General features: G+C 54.2%; 5 protein-coding genes across 5 annotated transcripts; 3 read left to right on the plus strand and 2 right to left on the minus strand.

Moving 5' to 3' along the window:
- Window positions 1-687: 687 nt before the first annotated feature.
- BU26DRAFT_451353 (uncharacterized protein) lies at window positions 688-3,697 on the plus strand. The gene is made up of 4 exons (XM_033824760.1): window positions 688-1,277; window positions 1,325-1,639; window positions 1,692-3,040; window positions 3,103-3,697. Exons 1-4 carry the CDS (start codon window positions 934-936, stop codon window positions 3,297-3,299), a joined length of 2,205 nt encoding a protein of 734 aa, XP_033689123.1. The 5' UTR covers window positions 688-933; the 3' UTR covers window positions 3,300-3,697.
- A 257-nt stretch (window positions 3,698-3,954) lies between these two features.
- On the plus strand, window positions 3,955-5,574 carry BU26DRAFT_538611 (PLP-dependent transferase; the record flags this gene model as incomplete). The annotated part of the gene is made up of 3 exons (XM_033831463.1): window positions 3,955-4,303; window positions 4,375-4,777; window positions 4,868-5,574. The coding sequence occupies exons 1-3, from the start codon at window positions 4,133-4,135 to the stop codon at window positions 5,572-5,574; spliced, it is 1,281 nt and encodes a 426-aa protein (XP_033689124.1). The 5' UTR covers window positions 3,955-4,132.
- A 522-nt stretch (window positions 5,575-6,096) lies between these two features.
- Window positions 6,097-6,747, minus strand: BU26DRAFT_400875 (uncharacterized protein; the record flags this gene model as incomplete). Its single annotated transcript, XM_033822800.1, has 3 exons — window positions 6,097-6,306; window positions 6,438-6,506; window positions 6,565-6,747. Coding segments are annotated over 3 exons (462 nt in total), but the record flags the coding sequence as incomplete, so codon positions are not given.
- Window positions 6,748-9,035: 2,288 nt separating this feature from the next.
- Window positions 9,036-9,970, plus strand: BU26DRAFT_561372 (uncharacterized protein; the record flags this gene model as incomplete). Its single annotated transcript, XM_033832902.1, has 2 exons — window positions 9,036-9,092; window positions 9,149-9,970. The coding sequence occupies 2 exons, from the start codon at window positions 9,036-9,038 to the stop codon at window positions 9,968-9,970; spliced, it is 879 nt and encodes a 292-aa protein (XP_033689126.1).
- Window positions 9,971-10,026: 56 nt separating this feature from the next.
- BU26DRAFT_602120 (uncharacterized protein) lies at window positions 10,027-11,196 on the minus strand. Its single transcript, XM_033835322.1, has 2 exons — window positions 11,112-11,196; window positions 10,027-11,059 (listed from the first exon to the last, which is right to left on the minus strand). Exons 1-2 carry the CDS (start codon window positions 11,112-11,114, stop codon window positions 10,178-10,180), a joined length of 885 nt encoding a protein of 294 aa, XP_033689127.1. The 5' UTR covers window positions 11,115-11,196; the 3' UTR covers window positions 10,027-10,177.
- Between the last annotated feature and the right edge of the window lie 200 nt (window positions 11,197-11,396).

Consider the following 11,396-nt stretch of genomic DNA (forward strand, 5'->3'; position numbering starts at 1 on the left):
GCGGTGCAGATGTGTCTTTTATGAGGGAGGACAGGAGAGCGATTGTGGGATGGGGGGCGGGCGGCGGGCGGGTCGTAACGTCATCGCTAAATACCTAGGTACGGGGCCCGGCGCTTTCACGAGCCAAACAGCGGCCGGCCAGCCGCTGCGCGCTGCCTGCCACAGCTGCGCTCGCAATTCAGCACTTTCTTCGGAGTGCTTGGACATACATAGGGCAGGGAACGCGCCCGAACGCGGCCGCGTCACGTGACGCTTCCGGCCGGGGTGGCCCGAGCACAACCCCGGTTGCTGCAACGCCAAAGAGGTAAACATGCACCCTCTCTCGACACAACAAAGCGCCCACCACCGCGGCCACTCCCCCAGCCCGCACGCCTTTTGGCCCCGAGTATCCTACCAGTCGCATTTTATCCATGCACATTGGCCGCTGCGCTCGACCTTTTGGTGCCCGTCGCCCGCTCACCTCCAAACAAACACAGGTCAACACCAGCGCAAACCGGGCCTGCGCAGTCCCACCCGCACAGCGCACCCGCGAGGCCCCGTCTGTGCCTCCGCTGCCTCTGTAGGCAGGCATCCCCTTCCCTCCCATTCTACCGCACTCCGCCGGCTCCCATCGTGGTGCGCGGCGCTTTGTTTGGGGTGTAAACACTGCGCAAACCGAGCGCCCTGCGTGCGCCCACAATGGCCAACAACATCCGCCGCTCGCGGTCGAATACTTCCATTTCCACCAGGAGCAATCGCCCGCTGTCTCGCGCATCCGCGACGAGCATCCATTCGTTCGACCAGCACGACCTGCACACGCAATTCCAGCAACAGCAACCGCCGCCGCACCAAGCCCAGCCGACCGCCTACGCCCAACAACAATACAACACATCGTATGCCCCGCTTGAGCCCGCCCTCCTCCAGGCCGCCCAGCATGTCAGCCAGCAGGAGAACATGTCCATGGATCCCGTCCACCAGCTGTTGGGATATACCGGAGAGGCGTCGGGCAGCCAGGCGCATGGCCTGCCGTTGCAGCATATCGACCCCAACAGCCAAGCGCACACGTTCCAAGCCGCAGTGTCGCAGCCACCTCCGCAGCAGTTCGTAGCCGCGCCGGCCGAGAGCGAGGAGAAAAAGAAGAAGGCGGGAAATGCAGGCAACGCCACCAACGACAAGGAATTGCGCCAGATGCTCGCACAAAACGACGGCCGCAAGCTGAACGACGTCGCCGCGGAGGTGATTGCCAATGACCGCACGTCTCGATCCGAGAAGTCCAAGCAGCTTTTTGCTATGCTTTGGTAAGTCTTCAGGCACCGGCCGTGGAATTCCTGTTAACGTCTTCCAGGCTGAAGTCAGTTTGCCGCACCGCAAAGACATCTGTACCCCGTAATCGAGTCTACTCGAAATACGCAGAGCGCTGTGGCACCGAGCGCGTGATACCGCTGAACCCGGCCTCGTTTGGAAAGCTCGTTAGGGTCATCTTCCCTGGCATCCAGACTAGGCGCTTAGGCGTTCGGGGAGAATCGAAATACCACTACGTCGACCTTGCTCTCATCAACGACAGCGAAGAGGGCGACGAGCCCCGGCGCCCAGCGACGGGCAGCATGCCGCAGCATGCTCTGAGGCGGCAGAGCTCTCCAGGCCCTAGGCTGGACTTCAAGTAAGCACCGTCGTCCTCCTACGTGCCGTGACAAAAATGCTGACGTGCCCAGTTCAATGCCGCGACTCCCAGCCGACACTGCTGCGTTCCCTCCTCAAGATCAAGCTTTCGAATCGAGTACCAGTTACTTCTCACAAGGCTCGTCGAAAGGCCGTCTTTTCACCGATATTTACTCTAAACAGTTCCGCCCTTCGAACAGCCGCACAGCTCCGGCGTATGATTGCGAACTTAGATTCCCCAGTCCCGACGTCCTAGCAGCACCGGACTCCCTCGACATTGCGCTACCGGACATTACGCCGTATCTCCCTACCCGTACCGATTCTGACGCTGCCGAAGCACTCGTTGCGCTGTACCGCACTCATTGCACTTCGTTGGTCGACTCGGTTCGATACTGTAAAGAGAAGCAGTTCTTCCGACTTTATGGTTCCTTCCATGGCACCCTGACCGTCCCTGTGCAGAAGCTGTTCGCTATGCCGGAGCTGGCCCCGTGGATCCGCGAGTGCGACTGGATGATGTACCAAAAGATGATCCGCAACGTTTCGCAGCTCACTTTGCAAGTTGCGCCACAGCCCGTTCTTCGCTTTTTAGATAACGTTGCAAAGTTATTGCACGACCATATCAGCAAGGTCTTCCAGGCGCTTCCGACGCACGTTCTCGAAGCAAAGCTTGAGCCAGCAACTTTGTTCTCCCACCTGCTCCGGCAGATGCTGCGAGTAAATCAGACGGCGCATGCAGCTGCTGTCATGCTAACTGCCGACGACCACCGCGATCGTATGTGGGGAGACTGGCATGCATACGTCAACATGAAGCGGATCATTGAGAACGAACTGCCGCAATCGTGTGGGCACGAAGAGGTCTACAATATCCTAACGACAGAGATTCGGGGCATGCTCCTTCCTCTGAAGCCTGAAATGTGGTTACCGGACGGTACGCTCTACCACATTTCTTCTCCCGATCCCCTCATCGATCCCGTGCAGGAGACCGTCATCGACCGCATCGCAGCTTTCCTCATTAAGCTTCCCTCTCGGTTTCCTCACGTCCCCGCGCGAACCATCCTGCACTGCATTAACGCACTCGGATCCGCCGCTCTCCGAGAAATTACCGTCGAAAATGGGCAGAGCTTCCAAGGCTGGTGGCTGACCAAGGTCTTCATCGATGAGATGACCCAGTGGCTAGCATCTCTCGGTGGATTCCTATCACATACGCCTACGAATTGGAATTCTCTCACCTACTCCCCTGGCCTCATGGGAGAGTCCATGAATGGGGGTATGACCAATGGGGGTAGCGGTAGCAACGAGAGTAGGTATAGTAGTATTGATGCAGATTTTGGGCCGAGTCAGTCCTTCATGGCGAATAATAGCAACGTTTCCATGCAGGATGCGGGCAGCACAAGCCAAGAAAGTGAGTGATCTTCCTCCCAATACTCTTCCAGCTTTGGTAGTTGACTGACACAAGATGACCAGTCAATACTCGACGGCATATTGAACAACATGATCAAATAAGCTTCAATCTGGACCTCGATTTTGCCACCTCCCAGCAGGAAGCCAACCTCGATGATAGCGGCATCGTCCTCGAGGACGGAATCGACGCGAAATTCGCTTCGGATATACAGCACTCGCTACGGTCACATCTAACGCAACTACCGACCGGCGTGAGCTAGCCGGCCCACCCCGTTCCAGTGCCACTCTCCTTCTGCTATTTCTTACATCCGCACCTGCCGCTTTCTCTGGAAGCCCCTCTAAAACCGCCATCTCACTATTTACGCGCTACGACGTCTCCGATGTTACGACTCATCCCAAAATAACGGCTGGTTCTGCGGGCACGTCTTGTTTATACCCTTTAATCTTGTACATTGGGCTCGAATCGCACAGTGCGCGACGCGGCGCCAGGTCTCTCTGTTTTCCGTGCGACGAAGACGGCGTTCTTTCTCACGCACTTCTTCTTCCGGCTTGCCTGTTGCCTGTCTGGGGCTTATCGCAATCCTTGGGTTGAGAGGGCTTGATTTGGGTGGGTGGCGTCTTGCTTTGCGACGTAGATCTGACTTGGTGAATGTGGAGGAATGTGTTGTCTTGTGAAATGTGTATTATCGCGGCTTTTTGTGTTTCAGCACAAGGGAGGGCGCCCTAGGGCTTAACTTGGCTTTGCCTAGATACTAGAGGGCGGGAATCCTTGAGCGTAGTCCGAATATTATTGATCTGATGCTCCTCGTCCTCCTCTTGCGCACCTTGGGCGTTGATTGGCTGCAGGTTTATCTCGCTTAGCATGAGCACATTACTTTTACTCCGAGGGCTTCTTGTATTAGTCTACTCCGAAGTCTCCTCATTCGAACTTCGGAGTAATTGTGAAGAAGGACTTTCGTGAGGCTAGAGAAGGCTGGTAAATATACATCCAGCGCAGCGCAGCGTTCGCCGGGGAATAAACAAAGAGTGAGCACATTGAGACTGCCTACTGCTTACATCATACATCGCCGCACACAAGACGAAGGAGAGCCCTATGAGCATGCTGTCAGGAAGGGGAAATAGAAATGTGGACGAGTTGGGCGTCCCGTGGCGCTTTGCGCGGCGCACGACGTACGATTCGGAGACGAATCCGGAGGGAATGATATCCTTTGCGACAGCGGAGCAATTACTGATGGGTAAGGAGTTGGAGGAGCTTGCTAACAAGGTAAGTCATTTGTCTTCCTTCTCTCCATTCCACAATTTTTGGCTCGCCATGTAATCTCATGGTGCGAGTAGATCCACATCCCAGCAGAGGCGTTTACATACAAATACTCGACGGCTGGTGGCGAGAGGTTTCCCAAAGCGTTGGCCCGGTTTCTGAATGAGTGGTTTGGGCCTTGGGAGGAGGTGGAGGCGGAGGATGTTAAGATTACGGCGGCAGCGACGGCACTGCATGAGTGTTTGGGTTTTGCGCTCGCGGATCCCGGGGAGGGCGTGCTGATGAGCAGACCGTATTACGGACGATTTGAACTTGATTTTGGGAATAAAGCAGGCGTAAAGGTGATTGCGGCGGATACTCAGGCTGAGGATTGCTTTCAGGTTGGTGTTGTGGAGAAGTATGAAGAGGCGTTGAAGAAGGCGGAAGGGGAGGGTGTAAGAATCAGGGTTTTGTTGGTTGTGAATCCGCATAATCCTCTGGGTACGTACATCTACTGTTCTTTCCCATTTCAAATTGGATCGGACACTGAGGTTTTTCCTTAGTGGACATCCGCACTAACTCAAGGCCCAGGCCGATGCTACCCCAAAGAAACACTTATATCCCTCATGCGCTTCTGCCAGACCCACAGCCTGCATTTCATATCCGACGAGGTCTACGCTCTTTCGGTGTTCGACTCTGGCGAGCCCAGCGTTCACCCTTTCACATCAGTCCTCGCGATCAACCCCACCGACATCATCGACCGCAATCTCGTCCACGTAACGTACGCGATGAGCAAGGACTTTGGCTCCGCAGGTCTCAAGCTCGGTGCATTGATCACGAAGAACCATGACCTGAAGAGAGCGTTGCTAGCGAATGTGCGATTCCACGGATCTTCCGGTCCCTCTCTCACTATCGCCTCGGCGATGCTGGAGGATCATGAATGGTGCCGAAACTTCATAATACTTTCTCGCCAACGCCTCGCCGACGTCTATAAGTATGTCACTTCACGATTGGGGCAGATGGGTATTAAGTACTTGGCCGGTAGTAACGCGGGGTTCTTCATCTGGATTGATCTTAGCCCTTGGTTTCCGCCGGAAAGTGAGGGCTTGGCGGATAGAGAGAGGGAACAGATGCTTGCACAGAAGTTTGTGGATAGAGGTGTGTTCTTGCAGCCTGGAGAGGAGCATGCGCTAAAATGCGGTTGGTTTAGGGTGGTGTTTTCAATGGAGAGGCGCGTTGTAGAAGAGGGGTTGAGGAGGATCAACAAGGTGCTTAAGAATATCGGGAAGTGGGATTAGGCGCTGGTGTAGGAATGACTGCGTATAAGATACAAATAGGTCCAGCTAAGCTGTGGTCCCAGCAAACTGAAATGAAGAGCCCAATCTCATAGTGACGCGGAACCTCTAGTACTCCTCCCTAAAATAGCAGAATAACGATAGCGGAATAAGGGTGATGGTTAATCGGTGCTGAACCGTTACTAACTCACCTTCCGAATCGTTGGCAACGGTAGGCATAAGTATTCCTGCTCTTCATGTCTGAGCACCGCCCCCGATCCTGTTTTTCTAAACGCTCATGGACTGCATAGGTTTTGGGACTCCGCGCTTGACACCAGGCTCTCCAAGGCCAGGAATCAGATACGGCGCCCTCTTCTCCATAGGCGTCCGTCCAATCGGGAAGAACTTCGTGATCAGATGATCTGGGCCATACGCCTCCTCGATCAAGTATACTGTCACTCTCCACCACGCGCATAGCGCAGACAGCATCCAGAAGTACGACGCGGCCTTGATGCCATTAGTAACGCCGCCCTCGAGCCCGTCGCCGGAAGCAGAGCCAGTGCCACCGTTGTACGCGAAGAGGCAGCAGGCGATGGTTGAGCCGATGGCGAGGGAAAAGAGGCAAGTTGAGAGCACGATGTCACGCGCCGTGGCGGCGATGGCGCCGGACCAACTGAAGATGCAGAGGATTACGAACCAGGAAGCTAGTTCTGGGAAGTGGGTGTGCACGGAGTGCGGAGGAAGAGCGCCGGCTGCCTGAGGGGTGAGCGAGTTAGTGACGACGGCTCGAATCTCGCCGGCTCTTACCGGGAAATACATACCACAAAGCCATACAGAATGCCGATGGCGATCCAGAAAGAGCCCCACATAGTGTTTATAACTGTGACGAGCGTGTCTCTTGCTGAGAAGCCATAGAGACCCGCGATGAATTGAGCGAGTCCACCAAAGATACCGACCTGAAGTGTCAAGATGGTGAGCGGAAATGGGCGTTGATGGAGGGGGTTCAGAACTCACAAAAGGGAAGAAGATGGTCGGTGATTCGGGATTTCCCCACCAGTTGGCAATATATGAGCTTGTTATCCAGGTCGAGCCCGCGAAGCCCGCTAGGCCTAGGGCAGCGGGAGGTGCGATAGGCTGGAGGAAGATTTGTATACCTGGAGTCTGGTCGATGGTTTTGGCTAGCTTTTCTGCGTGTCTGTCTGAAGAGTCGAGAGCCATTTTGATGTTTACCAAGGAGATTGATTCGCTGTGCAGCCGACGGGGAGGATAGGTGTTGGCTCAGAAAAGCTGAAATGGTGGGTTAAGGCAAGAAACGGTGCCCTTAATTCATCCGACCGCTGCTTTATCTCGCTGGAATGCGTAGTGAGTTAATGATGTAAAGATGGTGGTAATTATGGCGTAAGGGGCGTATGACGTTAAGCGTAGTGGAGCATCTGAGATCGCACATAGCATAGCTTGCACCATCTTATAGCTGGCTCGAATGAATGCGCCCTGCTGCTCGACGGTCTTCTCTTCGTACAGATAAGAGTGCGGGGAAACCTGGTGGAGCAATCGCATTGGAAACGATCGCCGCGGCTTATGCCGACATGGTGCGTCAAGCAACCTCAGTGGTTAGATACAGTATAGCAGCTTGTGCGCTTCAGGTAAGCTTTCAGTGCTGCTCCCTTTGGCTAGACGAGCGCCTTGTCGCTCAAGAGAGAACCAGCGGGGGGTTAGAGCATGGTCGAGAGGTGCAAGAAAGACGGGCGGTAAACGCTTCGCGTAGGAATGCACAGGAGAGCGGTGGTTTGGACCAAGGGCAGGGAAGAGGTGGTACACTTTACCATGGAGGATTCGCGATGAAACGATGAAAACACGACTACACTGTCTTTCTTCACCGCACGACTTTTCTCGCATGGGTATACATCAGCGATGTCCGTGACTTACCATTTCCCCGTCGTACAGCAGGTCTCCCCCATTGGCTTGGCAGCACGTCGGCTTATATACGAGGAGGCGCGAGCTATTGCCATGAAGAGGATGGAACAAGTCGAAATCCAGACTCTGAAAACCATCGCAGTTCCAGAGATGCTACCACTCCAAGCTGAGAAATTCGGCTTTCTTGAGGTGGTCACGAAATAGAGGAGCTTTCTTGGAGAGTGACACAAACACTACGGTTATCTTTCCCTCTATTTTAGGGGCATCCCTCTAAGATAGGGCTATGCAGAGCCCTATTATAGAGAACTCCTGCTCTATAGTAACAAGGTACGTAAATTTAACCCTATATTACGCTTTCTTAGTATTTACTACTAAGAAGCTTCTTCGCTACCCTTAGCAGTAAGCACCTCTCTACGCTAGCGTCTTATACTAGGTGTATTTAGGGGTAAGTTGCCTATTCCCCTGCGTAAGAAGCCTCTAAAGCTCGCAATTTACCCCTTTTTCAACTACACGGCCCTTACACCCCTCCCTTTCTAGGACAGCCCTTAAGGCCGCCTAAAGCACCTCTACTTACCCTTCTAGCTAATTAGAAAATAGAGCTTATACCCCTAATAGGCCTAGAGGAGTTACCCAAATAGGGGCCTCAGCTTTCCCCCTAACACAGGGGGAAGCGTTACCGTAGTGAAGCGCGCAGGAATTGCATGCACGAGCGAGTTTATGTTGACATTGCCGACTGAATGCGCCCGATTACGACTCCTTGGAGCACTTCATGGATCTTTGCGGAAGAAAGCGTTAGTTCGACCTATCTGTTGGTGTAGAGATATCTCTCCTTGGAAGAGGCGGACCTCAGCAACTTAGAGACCCCTTCCTTGCATTCTTGACGGGTGCGTGGCTACTTCTACGACTGGATTGTGAGGATCGCCATTTCCGGATCCCGGCACGCAGTGAGGTGGGGGAGGGCGTTGTCTGGCCTTTTCGAGATTATTGAAGAAGCCGCGCCACAGTCAAGGCCATTGGTCCCGTACCGGTTAGCAGCGGGTGGGTTCGATTTATCAGACCTGAGAGGGTTGTCGATTTCGGTGTGACGAGACGGGACACTGGCTAGACGATTCGGATATACATGCCCGAAGCCGGCGGATACAGAAGGTTAATGAAAAGTTAACGGGTTATGGAATGCAACGGCCAAACATGTGTTGGGTGCAGACATTCGGCCACAGTCTCTCATTTGCCTGTAAGTGAACGGCTGAGAGATATATGTGAGCGGTTCATGTCCCCAAAAGCAGTCTACACCGATAGCCCAAGAGTATACCCTCCTAGTTCACGGGCCCTTGTTCCTCAATTCGTGCTTTTCGCGCGCTTTCACCCAAAGTGAAGCTTTCAACGTCACCACTGTTCGGAAACCTAAGGAACCATTGCTGCTAATCTAGTTTCACCCTTCCAATGAAGTGATAGTAGGGCAAATTTGAGTTAATTTCTGCTCCCGTCCACTTCGCCAACCTCGTAATTTTTCTCTGAAAATCCTCGCAATGCTTTGAACTCATTCTGCATTCCCAACGCTAACCCCGACCGCAATGTATCCGATCCACAGGGTAGACGGCGCGGTCGAGCGACGCGACGCTATTAGCTGTGTGAGCCTGCTTGCTTCCCCTCGCACACTCCATACCCGTTTACTGATCCTTCGCAGCAAAGTTCACCACAACGTGAGCATGCATCCGGGCGCTATCGACCCTCAAGCTCGACCTTTCCCTTCCTCCGCCTTCCTGCATCCATTCGCCGTCAGATCTACGCCATCCTCCCCGTCCACACAAAGCACGTCACCGGCCTCCGTGGCACATGTACTATCTGGAAGGACAAGCCCGTCATCATCCTCATCCTGCGCTACGTCGAGAGGTCCATTGTTCAGACCTGTCGCCTCCTCCGCGATGAAGCAGACCCGGTGTTGGAGATTGAGACCTTGACACTGGGACCACCGCAGATAATAGTGGTGGGCGAGTACTTCGACCGCGTGCCGGAATTCGTGCGTATGGTGAGAGAGATGCACGACGTATACATATACCAGCGCCTACGCCTCCGCGACTCCCAGCTTCTCAGTGGCCCCGCACCCTCTTTTGACTTTGCAAACTGCCTGATCTGGACGCAACTCGCAACGCTGCACCTACAGTCCGTCAAGGCCTTCGAGATCGGCGTCTACATCAGCGCAAACAGTCATCTGGGCAGATTCACTCACAACCTTGAGCAAACTGCCTCTGCTATCAAGGATCCGCGGTGGGACACCGAGTCGGGCGATTACAATCGGCCTAAGTTCTGGGTAGTGTTTGAGTGGGAGGCGAACAGGGAGGGCCTCGCGGAGAATCTGGCTATGCATACGATACAGGGAAAGGGGATTAGGGTTATTGGGAATGCCGAGACCTGGGAGAAGAGAGAGTGGTGGGGCGTCGGGAGTTTTGGGCTGTTGTTTGGGTGTGCGGAGGGGACTTGGAGGTGGATTCGGAAGCTAGGAATGTAGGGCGAAGGCTGATTAGGGGCGGAAATGTGTGGAATAGACGTATTGCTTAGTTCAGTGTAACTTTCTTCGGCGGATTGGTGGCACGCATGGACGAAGGAGACGCCGTAAACGGGTGCGACACCCCCATATGCTCGACTTCCACATTAGTCTCCCGATGCCACCCAGCCTAATCTACCTCATTGCTTAATTGAACCTCCGAGATTGCTATCAGCTCCGCTCTGCCCAGTCTTTCTCCCACTCCTCTGCTAGAATGTCACGCTTGCGTAACCCAACGCCTGAGAGGTTCATTTGGAACATCTCCTTGAGCCACTTACTTCTGTTCACCTCTGGAAAGGTCAAATCATGACGGTCCCATAGCAGCTGTACATGTTTTGCCCACGACAGCAAAGGCGCGTCCTCTAGGCGCAGCGCGCAATGAAGGGCACGCGCTGAGAGGCGCACCTCACGCTCGTGCAACCGGGCGTTGTCTGTAGGAAGAGCCCGAACAGCTATCATCATAAGCGGTCGTCGGGGGGATACCTGGTGTCCGGGCCCCTCAACATGCTCGGAGACGAGGTGTAAAAGCCGTCCGGCCTGCCCTATGAAGCTGAAGATCTTCTCGACAGCGGACTGGTCGCCTTCCTTGTAGGCATCTGCATATCCATGTATCGCTAGGAAGCTACTGAAATCCGCATAGCGATTCCTCGTCAATTCTTCGCGCCACTCATAGGCTCCTTGGACGATTCCGTGCTTCAGTGCCACCATGTGCAGGGCTCGGGGATCGACCAGCATGCGGGGCGACGACCAATTATCAGCGACGATCTCATTTCGGAGAGACCTGTAGAGAATGGCGTGAGCCTCTTCGTAGACAAGCTTGCAAGTTCGCAGCAAGGCGACTGGGATCGGGCGCATGATCAATGTGACATATCCTGTATGGCGCGCGGCGTCGAACTCCTGGGCGAGCAAGGTTCCATGGTGAGTCGGGCCTCGGCGTATATTGATCTTATGGTGCTTGATTTGCAGAGTGCGTTCGTAGACCTCGAGGCGGAGTTCCGTTGGCAGATCCAGGAAGCGAAAGGATTTCGGCGCCGGGGCGGTCGCTGCCTGGCCCTGCGCATGTCAGACACTGGGCCAAATGTAGGCCGAGCAACTGTTATTTTACCATGACTCCAATGTTTAGAAGGCTATCGGCCGTGATTGCAGGAACAGGTGCAGGCGGTTGTTACCGGTGGAGGGAGGTCTCAGTGGTTCGTTTGTCGCGCGTGTAGTGCGCACGACTGCGGATTGAATTGTCATGAGAGATTTCTCCACTGACGTCACTCGCATCTCCGTAGGCATGTTTTCTGTTTCTCGAAGAATAGAATTGGTATTCTTAATCTAGCGGATTACGGCAGATTGACTGGGTACGCGTAACTAAGGAGGTACCTAGGCATGACTCTATGAATGA

Source organism: Trematosphaeria pertusa (assembly GCF_010094035.1).
Source record: "Trematosphaeria pertusa strain CBS 122368 unplaced genomic scaffold BU26scaffold_3, whole genome shotgun sequence".
In the NCBI taxonomy this organism is placed as follows: Eukaryota; Fungi; Ascomycota; class Dothideomycetes; order Pleosporales; family Trematosphaeriaceae; genus Trematosphaeria; species Trematosphaeria pertusa.

Coding starts and splice junctions, on each gene's coding strand:
- BU26DRAFT_451353 (XM_033824760.1), top strand. CDS start 934: ATGTCCATGGATCCCGTCCACCAGCTGTTGGGATATACCGGAGAGGCG. Junction 1,640..1,691: donor GGCCCTAGGCTGGACTTCAA/GTAAGCACCGTC, acceptor TGACGTGCCCAG/TTCAATGCCGCGACTCCCAG. Junction 3,041..3,102: donor GGGCAGCACAAGCCAAGAAA/GTGAGTGATCTT, acceptor CAAGATGACCAG/TCAATACTCGACGGCATATT.